The sequence below is a fragment of the Aphanomyces invadans genome, assembly GCF_000520115.1.
Source record: "Aphanomyces invadans strain NJM9701 unplaced genomic scaffold supercont1.1, whole genome shotgun sequence".
Taxonomy (NCBI): domain Eukaryota; phylum Oomycota; class Saprolegniomycetes; order Saprolegniales; family Verrucalvaceae; genus Aphanomyces; species Aphanomyces invadans.
This window is the reverse complement of record NW_008580146.1, coordinates 1,441,872-1,455,910: the sequence shown is the minus strand read 5'-3', so window position 1 is coordinate 1,455,910 and position 14,039 is coordinate 1,441,872. Positions and strand designations below refer to the sequence as shown.

The window sequence follows — 14,039 nt, the reverse complement described above, 5'->3', positions numbered from 1 at the left end:
ACAATTAGCGATTAGACACCCCTCACGTTTCCATCTTTTCTCTTTCCAGCACGAATGTCGAAGGGACACGCGTCCACTGTCTTGCACACCCAGCGTCGCAATTTTCCACTAGAATTTGCGAGTGCAACCTGGAAACCTTGTTGCAGCGCAAATTCACGAACGTTACTCGCAATTTGAGCCCACTCTGTGAAGAATTCATCACAAACCGTCAAGCCCAGTACGGACGCTGCGGCATTCGCTGATACGGCGAATGGTGTGCATACGCAATTCATAATCCTTTGGATTATGAATATGGCAGGGATGGGTGAAACATGGTGGTCGTTGGGCATGGTGGCGGCGGCGACATGGTAATCGTTGGGCTCGGCGTTGACGCCGATTATGTGGGCGTTGGGCAACGTGGCGACGATTGCGTGGTGGAAGTTGGGATGGGTGGCGGCGCCGACATGCTGGTCGTTGGGCTCGGCGTTGACGCCGACTTTGTGGGCGTTGGGCAACGTGGCGACGATTGCGTGGTGGACGTTGGGATCGGTGGCGACGCCGACATGGTGGTGGTTGGTCCGAGTGGCGGCGCCGACATGGTGGTCGTTGGGCAGGGTGGCGGCGGCGACATGATGGTGGTTGGTCCGAGTGGCGGCGGCGACATGGTGGTCGTTGGACGGGGTGACGGTGACGACATGGTGGTGGTTGGTCAGAGTGGCGGCGCCGACATGGTGGTCGTTGGGCTTGGCGTTGGCGCCGACATGGCGTCTGTCGGTCAGGATGACCCCGTGGATGTCGTCGTCGTTGTACTGGACGGCCCGAAGACTGCCCTGACCAACGTCGGAAGTACCTGAAAGGTAACTTGGGAAATGACGGCTGAGCAAGCCGCCAGAGAGGGGGGTCTTTTCACGTTGGTTCGTGATGGCGGGCGACATAGCGAGGTCGCTTGGTGGCATGGGCAACGGAAGCATCGTTAACTCTTTAACTGCCTTATCTCAACAAAACTTCGAAAAAACTTCGATCGAAGTTATGGAGGACTTGCGAGAAGGACAGTTCTCAGAAACAGGACTCACGAGAAGGATTTTCTGAAGAGACCGGAATACCTTATTGTACGACCCGAGAGTTTCCGCTTGTTCACTGACCACCGCAACCTCGTTTGCAAGTTTAACCCTTTGGGTTACAACTCCAACGTGGCCAAGTACGAGGAACACAAGCTCCAGTGTTGGGTGCTGATGATGTCGACGTTTCCTTACGTCGTCGAGTATGTGGCCGAGGAAGACAACCTGTGGGTGGACCTCCTACGTCGATGGGGGAATCCTACGGTTGTTGCCGGGGGCATTGGTACTGCGACTGGGAGCGTCGAGGTCGAAGGCCGTGGAGCTAGGTTGAGAAACTGGCGTTAGTATCCCCTGTACACGATGACTTCGTCTGGCCGACGGCCGAGGTGATTACGGCACTACAAGGAGATTATTGGGAAATTGAAGCTGCTGCTTTGTATAGTGCAAAGAAGTAGTGTTCTGTGACGCCGTTGTGGAAGATCTGGATCCCGGACGACGCCCTCGATATGCAAATGCGTATCTGTGTGATGGCTCATGCCGGGGTCGCTGGCCACCAGAGAGTTGAAGCAACCACGGCATCCGTCGCCGACATGTTCGAGTGGATGTCTTCTTAGACCGATGTCAAACGTTTTGTCGTCGCATGTTTGCATTGCGTGGTGGTCGACGGAGAAATCATCCTCCGTCCTTGTGGTGAAGCATTTCATGCGACGAAGCGTAATGAGCTTATTCATTTCAACTGGTTGTCGCTCCCGTCGTCCGGAGACGGGTTGAAATATGTCCTTGTGGTCAAGGATGACATGAGCGGGTTTGTCCGTTTGCATGCCAGCACGTCTGCCACCACCGCGGCGACAGATGCTGTGCTGATGGAGTGGTTTCGTCTGTTTGGTGTTGTGAAGACGTGGGTGTCTGACTGTGGGTCGCATTTCAAAAACGAGATCATCCACAAAGTCTCCCCGCCGTTCAGTGCGCACCATGATTTTGTTACGTCACATTGTCCGCGGGCGAGCGGGACTGTTGAAGTAGTCAATCGGGCCATTGTCCGGACCCTGAAGACACTTTGAAGTGAAGTGCGTTTGGAGCTGGGAGCATGGCCCTCAACTCTACCTCTAGTTCAATGTGCTTTGAACCAGCAACCGTCTGACCGTTTGATGGGGATTGTCCTTGTTACGACCTCTACAGGACTCCCGCGACCCCACCCTTGACTGGTGGTATTGTACACCCCAAGGAAGTCCGGTTGTTGGAGATTGCTGGGTCAATGCTGAGGTGAAGCGTCATGTCGACGAACTGGCAACAGCCTTGGACTCTATGCACAAAAATGTCGCTGAAATTACTGCTGCGGACGTGCTATGGCGAGGCTTTGGGTTGATGTTATGCTCTTTTTCTACGTATAATGAGTGAATATGTGTAGACCGACAGGGACGAAGTAGGCAAATCGAGACGTGAATTGATTTGTTTAATAAACTCCTTTCATGTGTTCAGTTGTTCTTCCTACTGGCGCTTGCAGGACGAGCTTCAACCTCGTACTTCAGCGACGCTACGCCGTCGCTGGCAGACATCAACGATGCAATGATGAACTAGTACTGTAAATCACAATCATGACCATGACCTTTCGTCACCGAGTTCTTCGCTTCCGGATCCGGATGATCCGTCTTCATGGAGCGCGGGAAATTTCAACAATGCAAACTACAAATGATGAGGCAGTTGTATGCAGCGAAGAGGTGCGATGAATATGCTCAGTATGGGGAGTCCTCGAAGAGGGCATGTTGCTCGAAGGCATAACTAGCCGTGGCGGCATCCTTGATGTGTCAGAGAAATGAATTGGATCGACATTCCGTTCATAGGAAGCATCCAGAAGTTGCCAAGACGAAGACGCTGCACGCCATAGAGGCGCTGGGAAAGGATGCCGCCCTGTAGGCACAACGCAATTTGATTGGCTGCTTTAAATTGATTCTAAATCTATGATTGGTCAACTCGAATGACAAAATTCCTTATTGGAACCATTCCAGAAGGTGGAGAAAGGAGGACAACACCAAGCGACGAAACGATGGAACTGAATACGATGCATGACTCGGACGTGTCGTCCACGCTCCTTGAGCAAGATCATCATGTGGAAGATCTCTCGCTGGAAGATGTGGGCGGTCTTGACCATGACGACGTGACAATGCCAACCTTGACGACGGTGGTCGCGTCCACATCTCCGAAATCTGGCAGTGACTTGTCATGGTTGCGCCGCCTGGAGCGGGAAATGGACACCAAGCTGCTCTTGGATGCGGAAAAGATTAACGAACGCATTCAGCGTCGCAAAGCTCACGAAGAGGAGATGCAGCAATCACTCGCCACCTTTACCTCGTCCGGTCGGCTATCGACGTCGTCTTCTGCGGCAGCTCCAAGCGTTCACTCATCCACTAAATCCAGTGCATCGTCGATCTCAAACATCAATATGTCGACGGACTCTACAAATGGCCCCCACCGGCGAGTCGCGCCGGCGACACAAACACATCAACCACTGGACGAGTGGAAGGAAGCATTCACGGAGGATGGAAAGAAGTACTTCTACAATCGCCGGACCCGAGAAACTTCGTGGACATGGTACGAATCGTCTCTTTCCTATGTTTTATTTCAATGCCTTCCTAGCCCCGAGAACGCCATTGTCGTCAATCGGTCCGACGTTGCAGCACCCAAGTCTATGTCCACCGACTTCGCCGTCGACACTTCCACCGTCGCCGGCGTGAATCCCTCGCCGGCCACTTTGACGATGCAACAGGCCAACAAGACCATGTATTGCATGTTCTGTGGCATGCAATGCCGTGTGTGGGAGCTCATGCCTCACATGACCACATGCGATCTGCTTCGTACACACAAGGAACAGCGCACAGCCATGTACGAGGAAGCCGTGGACATTGCAAGTGAGTTGTTTGTCAAGCAAACTAGTGATGCCGACACCCAGACGAGCGACCGGTACCTGCACTACGCATCTGTGTACTCTGTGTACCACGGCGCCGACAACAATGGCCACGACTCGAGCATCGAGAAACCACATGGAGACCCCCTGGTTTTGCTCAAGCAGCGTCGGCGTCATACTCTCCAGCCGACGACGCGCGACAAGTCCGATCGGGTTGAGGGTAGCGACGATGTCATGACGATGCATGTGGATCTGAACACAAAGTTGAGCCTATTGCGGCTCAAGCAGACGACGGACGCCGCCGCGCAGTCCCGTCGGCAAGATGCGATTGAGCAATGCAGATACTGCCACCGCAGCTTTGCCGAGGTATATGCATGTCATCGTGAGTTGGTCTCGATTGACTTGGCTGTCGTTGGAAAGGGTCGATTGAATAAACACGAGGCAGTGTGTCCGCGCGTATTCGGCACGGAAACAACATGGAACAACCACCACGCGTCCAAGAAAGATGCGGTGAAGCAAATGGCCAAGCCGTCCACTACAAAGCGACCCAAGGCGCCCCATAGCACAGGCGGGCACTTGTCCAAATCGAGCTTGGCTGGGTCATTCCTCGAGTACCAAGCGACGTTGGTTACGTGTCCGTGCTGCCAGCGAAAGTTTGCACCGTCGGGGGCGCAGCAGCACATTGAAATCTGCCAAAACGTCGAGAACAAGCCCAAGAAGATGGTGCCCAAGTCGTTTGCGATCGCTGGATAAACGCACACGTACGGAATGTATATAGAGTATTTATCTTGGCTGCATGCATCGACTGCTACGGACGGAGCCCGGCCTGCGCCTTTTCTCGAATCTCTTTGCGGATCTTGGGGTAGTCGGGGAACTTATCGAGCACCTTTTGAGACACATCGATCGCCTCGACAAACCGCTTTGCCTTGAGGTAGTTGAACGCGAGCTTGAACCCGATGGGGGCCGACGCTTCGCCGCCGCACTTCCACGCCTCGTGATAGCAGTCGGCTGCGTCCTGGTACGACTGTTCCTTCTCCATGATAAGCCCCAGGAGCTCCCACGCCTTGCCCGAACTCTTGTTGTGTTGGAGCGCCTTCTTGCACAGCTCCTGCGCCAAGTCGTACTTAGACCGGCTCACGTAGATGTCAGCGAGCAAGATGTAGCTCCGTTCGAATTCGTCTGCGATTGTCGAGTCGTAATTCATCTTGGCGATGCGTTTGAGCTGGTTGCGCGCCTTGGGTTGTTGTTTCGCCAGCATGTAAGCCGTCGCCAGGGCTACCATTGCAGCAGCGAATGTGATGAACGAAAAAAATCTTGGGAGGTCGGTCTTTCATTACCGAGCAAGGCGGGGACGTTGTCGCGGTCCTCTTCGAGCAACTCAAGTAACGTCGCTGTCGCCTTTTCGACCATCGCCTTGTTCTTGGCCGACATGGCCGCATAACACTCGAGGACGCGAATGCGCATCGTCTTCTCCGGCGCGAGTTCGTCCAGAAGAGCGTTTGCAATGCGGATGTTCTCGACTTGGTCTTTCGTCGCCTCCTGCGGACAAGGCGTCAACATCTCCATTTGAATCGACTTCTCGATCGTACGTCTGGGTTGTCCCACAAATTTTCATTGTCCGGATTGATGTAGATCTCAACCATATGGACGAGGGCCCGCTGGCCCCACTCGCTGTCCTTTCGTGCAAAGTTTAGCTCTTGGATCGCGTCGTGGATGTTGTTTTGGAACCGATGGTAGAGCCCTTTGCAGTAGTGGAGGCCGGCGGAGTGAGCGACGCGTGGTCCAGCTCGTTCTGCGAGCTTGAGGAACCGCGGCACACGGTCCAGCTTGCCAGCTTGGCGCAGCATCACGATAAACCGGCTGAGCACGGTAAAGTTGTCGGGTTTGCTTTCGAGCAGCTAGACCAAACACACAACAATCATTTCAGCTAACATGAATGGACGGCCAGCGAGTCGTCGACGTACGTTCTGAAAGTGAAAGATGGCCGACTCGTTGTCGTCCTTTTGAAGCATTATGTCGGCCAGCATCATGGCAGCTTCTTCATGCGCAGGATTCAAACGCAACAGCGTCGAGCACTTGATCTGGCATTGCTCGAGGTTTTGTTGCTGGTTGTAGATGCGAGCGAGGCACAAGATCGCTTCTTCGTGGGACTCGTTGGCCCGGAGCGCCATCGTGCAGTACTTCATCACGTTTTCCCTGTGGCAACAACACAGTCGTCAGGCATCGAGCGGTGGTACGGCCAGCATACGAGTCTTTCTTGGTAGCGTAGATCTGGGCGAGTTTGAAATTCGTGTTGGCCAGTTGGTTGGTTTGCCGGAAAATTTCGTCAGGCTGCTCGTCGCGGAGCTTATCGAGGACGACTTTTTGCATCGCGATGACCTTTTGCAGCCGGTCGATGCATTCGTCCTTGCGGTCGAGCCCGTTGTAAATGTCGGGGAGGATCATTTGGAGGTTGATGTCGTCCAGCATGTCCTTGATCTCCGTGCGGGCCGGGGCCGCCGGCGCCGCGTTCACGACCCGTAAGGCCTGATCGAAATGCGACAGCTTAGCCAGCAAACTCGCCAAGTCGCGACGGAGCGGCGTTTGGTCCGGGGCGGCTCGCAGCGCTGTCTCGTAGTATTCGATGGCGGAAATGTAGTCATGTTTCTTGACGAGGATGTGGCCGATGCGGCTCGCGAGCGAGGCGTCGTTGGGACTGAGCACGAGCGCCGACCGGTACGACTCGATCGCATCATCCAGCTGCTGGATGCGCAAGTACGCTTCCGCCAAGCGAATTAGCGACTCGGCCGTCGGGTTGAGGCGGACGAGTTCCTGCAAGGCGGCACATCATGCCTGTCAGTCGAGGTCTGTCGCCACAACGGAATGGCTTCGCACCTTGTAGCACTCAGCGTACAGCTGCTTTTCCTTTCGATGCTGCAAGTAAATGTCGGCCTTGATCATTTGCGCTTTGATGTACGCTGGCGACTCCTTCAAGACCAGGACATCGGTCAGGTCGCATTTTTGTATCCTGTCGCAGCCGTGCTCAATACCTGCGGCACGTTATTGAGCATGACGATGGCATTGTCAAAGTCGCCGCGCTTAATGGCCAACTCGCTGTTTGCGACCAAGACACGAACTTCTTGCGTCGTGCCCCTAGAATGGAATCCATGAGGAAATCGACTTCATCATGCGTGGACAACGCGTCGTACTTGAACACTTGGAGTGCTTCTTTCACCAGTCGCGTGGCTTCGCCAACGTTGTTGAGCTGGGCTTGAACCGTGGCCATTTGGATGTAAATCGATGCTTTATCAAACAAAGTCATGTCGGTGGCGGGTGGGGCGGCGGTCGTGGCGCTGGAGCGTTTGCCGCCTTTACTGGCATTGGTTGCCGTCGACGACGACGACGACGTCGTGGCCTTCATCGCGTTCTGAAGAATCGCGAGCGCTTCCTTCAAGTTGCCATCATTCTCCATCAATTTTGCCTTGATGATATGGAACGACGGCGACTGGCGCACAGAAAAGTCGTGGCTGAGCGCTTGATCGAGACTGCTCGATGCGGCTTTGAAATGCTCGCGTTCCAAGCAAATGCGCGCGACGAGCAAATGCGCATGCGAGTGCACGGGATTCATCTTGAGGATCGCGTTGCAAATTCGGTACGCGTCGTCAAAGTCGTTGGAGCAAAACTTGGTGTTGGCCAGGATAAATTGTATCTCGATAAACCCGGGCGACTTGTTCACGAGCTTCTCCAGGATGGACACCCCGCGCGACGCCATGCTCTTGCTGTCGTCGAGGCCGTCCAGCTTGATGAACTCGGTTGCAATTTCGACCAGGAACTGCGGGTTCAGCATGCTCATCATGTCGTACGTGGACAGGTCCCCCGTCTACCCCAGAACCCGTGGCTATCAATCGCTGTAATGGCAGCACACCCCACCTGGACGACATCCTTCAGTTTGTCCATGTGGCACTGCACGGCGGACTGCAAATACTTGACTTGCTTGACGCGGTCACCATCCTTGTGCCAGCTCAGCATCGCTTGGAGCAGCACAAAGTCGGCACTGGCGTTCCCGATGCTCTCCTGAATCACGCTAAGAAACTCCATTTGCTGCGCCGCGTCGTCCACTTGGCCAAGCTTGATCTGGCAATAGATGAGCCCATGCAGCGCCGACTCGTTACTTTCGTCCAGCTTGAGCGCTTCCTTGTACGACTCGATCGCTTCAGAATAGTCGCCCATGAGGGACCGTTGGTACCCTCGTTCGGCGCGAAACGTGCTACACAGTGCACAACGTCGGAGGAAAGGATTGCCTGGGGGAGTTCCTGAGGGCATACCCGCAGTCCGGCGACAGCTTGACGGCTTGGTCGACGAAACACAAGTTGCACGACAAGACTTCCTGGTTCTTGTCGGAAATACGTGCGATGCATCGTCCAATGTCGTAAAAGAGCTGCGGGTTTGACGACTCTGTCGATGACAGCGCCTTCATCAAGTCTCTAAACACGGCGATGGATGGGCATCATCATCGACTTGATGCATGGATGGATTGTCGGTTGTACCGAATGCGATTTGCAGCTTCCTTTGGGCGTCCTTCCCGGGTCAACAAGTAGAGAATCAGCAACCGCAAGGCGTCGATGTCGTTCCTGATGGACGTCGTAATGGTGAGGGCAGGTCGACATTTGCATGAATGGATGGCGGCAGGGACGTACGAGCTGTTGGCCAGCGCACGCTCAGCGCTGTCGACGCACTGGTCCCATTCGCCAGTCTTGAGTAGCACGAGCGCTTTCTCACTCAATGCTTCTTTGAACCACGTGTACTTGACAATGATCTAGACGTCGAGCCAACGTCAGCGGCAAGAGGCAGTCGCCAGCAAAGCGACCTCGTCGTAGCATTCCAATGACTTGGAATACGCTCGCTTCATGTCGTGGTACTTGGCAACCCCCAAGAGCTGCTCGGGGTCGTTAGCGCTACGATTTCTTCGTAAGTTATGCGTGGTGGCTTGCCGCACTTGTATACCTCTTGACTTCGGTGAAAAACGAAATGCTGTTGTCTCGGAGCTCCGTGTCGCGCTTGGTTTTGGGCTCGGCCGTCAGGTCGATCCACCCGCGCAAGATGGTGGCTTTTACTTGAATCGGTGTCGTCGCTGCAATTCGGCCACCCATCAGCGATTCGAGGGTCTTTCTAGCTTTGCTGTACTCCTTGATATGCCAGAAGAAGTTGGCGCACTAGACGACAGACGCGCCGTGAAATCTCCCGCACAACTAACTATCATGATGAATGTAACTCAAGGACTTACCAAGAGTTGCGCCGTCTCTCCCGCACTTTCTTCGGCAATCACTACTTGCATCTCAAGCTGTGCTATTTCTTCGTGGTCCACGTTCTTGCACTTGTTGTGGGCGAAAATGAGCGCGTGGATGCACGGAAGTTCCACCTCCTTCTTCTTCTTGAGGCTCTCGAGCTCCCGGATCGCTGACGATTGACTGCCTTCCATCGCAATGCCAAAGCACCGCCAGAACGAGATGACAGGGTCGTTTCCCTTCTTATCCAGGATGCTTTCGCACAATCGCTGGACATGGTCGAACCACCCCTTGCGAATGTAGTAATTGATCAATACGCTCGGCTCCATCGCCGCCGCTGGTGTGCTCATGTTCACTAGATCCACAAATCGAAATCATGAAAGGTCACGAGATTTGGTTGCGCCGGATTGGTTGTTTTTTGTCCAATAGAAACGCGTTCTGGCACACTTTCAAATTTTCTCAGCACTGCATGCATGGCTTGACGACGATCAAGCAAGACTGAAGGGAAGGTAGAAGCGCGCAAGGTTAGAACAAGAAGTACTTCTGCGAAAGAGGAAGCCAAGTGGACGGCAGACACGTCAGCACTTCGCCATCCACCGTGACTTGGTACGTCTCCGGGTCCACTTCGATCTTGGGCAGCGCGTCATTCCACTTCATGTGTTTCTTGGTCAAATTCCTGCACTTCGTCACGGCTTCGATGCGTTTCCCCAGTCCATACCCTTTGGCAATCTGCTTTTCCTTGCACGCACGACTGACAAATGCAATGGACGTCCCACCCACTGCCCTTCCATTTGCACCAAACATCGGTCGCATCCTCACCGGCTGTGGCGTCGGAATCGACGCGTTTGGATCCCCCATTTGCGAGTACACAATGGACCCTCCCTTTAGAACGAGCTCAGGTTTCGCACCAAAGTGATCGGGCTGCCACAGCACGAGATCCGCCAACTTCCGCACTTCGACCGACCCAATCCAGTCAGCCATCCCATGGGCAATCGCTGGGTTGATCGTGTACTTTGCGATGTACCGTTTCACGCGCAAGTTGTCCGTCTCGGTTTCAGCGTCTTCCGGGAGGAATCCGCGCTGCCTCTTCATCTTATCGGCGGTCTGCCACGTCCTCGTGATGACTTCGCCGATGCGCCCCATCGCTTGCGAGTCGGACGAGATGATGCTACCATCACGCACGCCGCCATTGGATTCATGTACTTGCATTCCATGCATCCCACCTGATAGCGCCGATGTCGTGCAAGATATCTTCCGCTGCAATTGTTTCCTCCCGAATGCGCGACTCGGCAAACGCCACGTCCTCGGCAATGCTCTTGTCCAAGTGATGGCACACCATCTACGCAATAGCAAATTTCAATTCACATCGTCCACGCCAGCTCCATTCCAACCAGCATGTCGACGTGCTCTTCGATCGTGTTGACTGTGAATGGCCGCGTTGGGTTCGTGCTCGACGGCAGCACATGAAGCTCACCGCACACGGTGATGATATCGGGCGCATGACCGCCGCCGGCGCCTTCGCTGTGATACGTGTGGATCGTGCGATTTCCAAATGCGGCGATCGTTTGCTCCACGCAGCTCGATTCGTTCAACGTGTCCGTGTGGATGGTGACTTGGATGTCGTTGGCGTCGGCTACATCCAACGCAACATGAATCGACGACGGCGTCGTCCCCCAGTCTTCGTGGAGCTTGAGCCCGACTACGCCAGCATTCACGACATCCTGGAGACCTATGGGAGACGCGGTGTTTCCTTTGCCTGTGAAGCCAATGTTGAGCGAACACGCGTCCGTGGCTTGCAGCATGCGCTTGACGTGGTCTGGGTGCGGCGTGCATGTGGTGGCCTTTGTGCCTGTTGCTGGACCCGTGCCGCCGCCCACAAGCGTCGTAAGCCCGCTGCGCAAACCACCTTGTCAACTCGCGAGAGGACAATCCTTTACCTGGAAATGGCTTCGTCGAACAGCTGCGGGCAAATGAAGTGGACGTGGGTGTCGACCCCCCCCGCTGTCACAACCAAACCCTCGCCGGCAATCACTTCAGTATTGACGCCCACGACCATGTCGTCCTGTACTCCATCCATCACGTCCGGGTTTCCCGCCTTTCCAATCGCCCAAATGACCCCGTGTTTGATTCCAATGTCTGCCTTGTACACGCCCGTGTAGTCGACAATGACGGCGTTCGTGATGACAGTGTCGAGCACTTGGTCGGCATGGCATCCCGTGGCTTGCCCCATGCCCTCCCGAAGGACCTTGCCTCCGCCAAACTTGCCTACCGACAAGTAAAAGTGCCACCGCATGCGAGTGGTTTGCAGCACTGTACATTCATCGCCGTAGACAGTGAAGTCCATCTCGACGTGGACGACCAAAGAGGTGTCCCCCAGACGGATGCGATCGCCGGTGGTCGGGCCATACGTTCTCGCGTACGTTTGCCGGGACATGATACATGGTGGCGGGCGACTCTGCAATTCCTCGTCGGTCGGATCGATCGGCGTGTGCAGGAACCCTCGGCCCACCAAGGTAGATACGATGCCATCGATGGACGCCTGGTCAACAGGTCCCGTGGCGACGTTATTACCTCCAGAGATGACGCGATGTCCCCCGATGGGGACGATAGACACAGTCTTCACGTCCCCCGGCTACAACAACATCAGAATGAAACAGGCTCAGTGACTGGAACACCTCGAAACGGACGGCTGTTCCGGCAGGAATGTTCAAACGATGACCGTACGCTCGGCGGCGATCCATGTCCAAGATCGGATTGGTTTCAATCAAGTGGAAGTGACTCCCCACTTGAATTGGTCGGTCCCCCATGTTTTTCACAACCAAGCGCTGAGGCACTCGCCCGCCATTGAGTTCAATGCCATTTTCATCGTCCACCACAATGATTTGCTTGTTGAGGTCGACGGAGGGTTCGGCAGGACCAAACGATTCGAGAGACGGCACGGGGAAAAACGACCCGTATAACGCCAACGACATGTCCCCATCGACGCGACAAATGGGGTTATGCACTGTCACAAGCTTGGTCCCATCGGGAAACGTTCCTTCCACTTGCACATCGTGCAGCATCGCAGACACACCGTCCATGACTTGGCGAAGACCAAGCATTGCCTTCCCCAACGACATGATTTCCGCCACAGAGCGGCCGTCTCGAATGAGCTCCAAGCATTGCGATGCAATCAGCGCTACCGTCTCCACGTAGTTCAGGCGCAAGCTCCTCGCCAAGCGTTTTTGCGCCACGACGCCTGCTTGATGAAGCTGCAGGTGCTCCACCTCCCTTGGAGATAGCCGCATTGCCCTCTCCCCGTTCTTGGCAATGATTGCAAGATCGTCACACGGATCGAAAAACCGCCTTCCAAATCCCTCGCTTTAACGACTATCGAATATGTTGTTATTTCAGTCAAACATCCCTGACGTTAACAACAATTCAAATCGCACTCCCTTGGAATAATGTCAATCTTCAACGATTGGCTTAAATACGAAATATAAAGCCAATCAAAATATATCAACTCAAGAGATCATGTATAATTGGCCAAAATAGAAAGACCTACCCCAGTCCAGCGCCACCAGCCATTTGGTTGGGGCGACCATTGGCTCGAGCCAACGTGTTGGCATGATGGGGACCATTTCCTCATCTTGGTTCCTGAAGTGAAGATGCCTTTCGAAAAGCCCGTCGTGATTGACTGCCGCGCCCACTTGGTCGGTCGCCTTGCGTCTTTGGTCGCCAAGGAACTCCTCCTCGGCCAACACGTCGTTGCCGTGCGTTGCGAAGAACTCAACATCTCCGGCTCGCGTACGTAAACCCCTCTAGCTTTTCCAGTGGACGGCGGTGGCGCCGGGTGGCTTTGGCTTGTTAGATTGGATTGGCGACGTCGGCGTCTACGAGACGCTTCTGTGTGAGGCGGCGGCGCACGACTATTTGCTCGCCGACGGATGTACTCGTTGTGCGCATGCATGCACACGTGACATGGTGGCCCGAGCAGTGCCGGGCGTCGTCGCCCATGGTTGCGTCGAGTTTTCTCGACCGCCAATTCAAAACATGCTAAAGTCGCTGTGTGCAGGCTTTCCCTCTGCGTCGTCTTTCGTCGAACGACGGCGCACGGATTGCCATGCCGCCTACACAACATGAAGACATTGGCACTCACGTGTCCGTGTCGACATTGTTCTGAATGTAGTCGTGCGCAACAAGGTCAAGTTTTTGCAATTCTTGAACAAGAAGTCGTGCACGAACCCCAAGAAGGGTCCCCTCCATTACCGCGCTCCTTCGCGCATGTTCTGGCGCACGGTCCGTGGCATGTTGCCCCACAAGACCGCCCGCGGTGCGGCCGCCCTCCAACGCCTCAAGGTGCGTCCATCCAAGCTGACGCATCTCTTGCGTCGCCCTGGGTGACATTGGTGGTTGTCGTGTAGGTGTTTGATGGTGTGCCTTCCCCTTACGACAAGGTGAAGCGCATGGTTGTTCCTGACGCCCTCCGCGTGCTCCGCCTGAAGGCCAACCGCCGCTACACCAACCTTGGCCAATTGTCGTCGCAAGTCGGCTGGCGCCACCACGACTTGGTCAAGCGCTTGGAAGCCAAGCGTATTGTCCGCTCGGAAGCTTACTACAAGAAGAAGTTGGAGCAAAACAAGTTGGTCGCTGCTGCCACTGCCAAGGTGGCCGCCGAACACAAGGAGCTCCGCCCTACTTTGGAAAAGTTTGGCTTGACCCTCTAAGTTGGTGAAACACACTAACATTTGAAAGGAACCCGTCAGACGTCGGCACTTGTAAATGGCGTTAATACCATCTATTGCCATGGAGGAACCAACGAGGTTGCAACATTTGTCTTGGGGCCGGGGTGTCTCT

At 54.8% G+C, this 14,039-nt stretch overlaps 5 protein-coding genes across 8 annotated transcripts; 2 read left to right on the top strand and 3 right to left on the bottom strand.

The window, feature by feature from the left end:
* Window positions 1-311: 311 nt before the first annotated feature.
* On the bottom strand, window positions 312-950 carry H310_00426 (hypothetical protein; the record flags this gene model as incomplete). Its single annotated transcript, XM_008863215.1, has 1 exon — window positions 312-950. A coding segment is annotated over one exon (639 nt), but the record flags the coding sequence as incomplete, so codon positions are not given.
* A 2,099-nt stretch (window positions 951-3,049) lies between these two features.
* On the top strand, window positions 3,050-4,736 carry H310_00425 (hypothetical protein). The gene is made up of 3 exons (XM_008863214.1): window positions 3,050-3,626; window positions 3,672-4,305; window positions 4,360-4,736. Exons 1-3 carry the CDS (start codon window positions 3,082-3,084, stop codon window positions 4,690-4,692), a joined length of 1,512 nt encoding a protein of 503 aa, XP_008861436.1. The 5' UTR covers window positions 3,050-3,081; the 3' UTR covers window positions 4,693-4,736.
* On the bottom strand, window positions 4,693-9,553 carry H310_00424 (hypothetical protein; the record flags this gene model as incomplete). Its single annotated transcript, XM_008863213.1, has 15 exons — window positions 4,693-5,214; window positions 5,277-5,478; window positions 5,529-5,837; window positions 5,904-6,135; window positions 6,188-6,750; window positions 6,814-6,906; window positions 6,969-7,071; window positions 7,128-7,798; window positions 7,849-8,185; window positions 8,244-8,402; window positions 8,466-8,549; window positions 8,616-8,734; window positions 8,786-8,873; window positions 8,923-9,131; window positions 9,203-9,553. The coding sequence occupies 15 exons, from the start codon at window positions 9,551-9,553 to the stop codon at window positions 4,748-4,750; spliced, it is 3,987 nt and encodes a 1,328-aa protein (XP_008861435.1). The 3' UTR covers window positions 4,693-4,747.
* An 86-nt stretch (window positions 9,554-9,639) lies between these two features.
* On the bottom strand, window positions 9,640-12,534 carry H310_00423 (urease, alpha subunit). Of its 4 annotated transcripts, XM_008863212.1 has the most exons (7): window positions 11,879-12,534; window positions 11,520-11,835; window positions 11,141-11,468; window positions 10,960-11,096; window positions 10,595-10,902; window positions 10,427-10,542; window positions 9,640-10,371 (listed from the first exon to the last, which is right to left on the bottom strand). In XM_008863212.1, exons 1-7 carry the CDS (start codon window positions 12,488-12,490, stop codon window positions 9,729-9,731), a joined length of 2,460 nt encoding a protein of 819 aa, XP_008861434.1. In that variant the 5' UTR covers window positions 12,491-12,534; the 3' UTR covers window positions 9,640-9,728. The 4 variants fall into 4 exon arrangements, with proteins under 4 accessions (XP_008861434.1, XP_008861433.1, XP_008861431.1 ...); XM_008863211.1 differs by having other exon boundaries at window positions 10,595-11,096; XM_008863209.1 differs by having other exon boundaries at window positions 10,595-11,096; window positions 11,141-11,835.
* A 246-nt stretch (window positions 12,535-12,780) lies between these two features.
* H310_00422 (ribosomal protein L13) lies at window positions 12,781-14,001 on the top strand. Its single transcript, XM_008863208.1, has 3 exons — window positions 12,781-12,989; window positions 13,372-13,541; window positions 13,607-14,001. Exons 1-3 carry the CDS (start codon window positions 12,851-12,853, stop codon window positions 13,907-13,909), a joined length of 612 nt encoding a protein of 203 aa, XP_008861430.1. The 5' UTR covers window positions 12,781-12,850; the 3' UTR covers window positions 13,910-14,001.
* The last annotated feature ends 38 nt before the right edge of the window (window positions 14,002-14,039 follow it).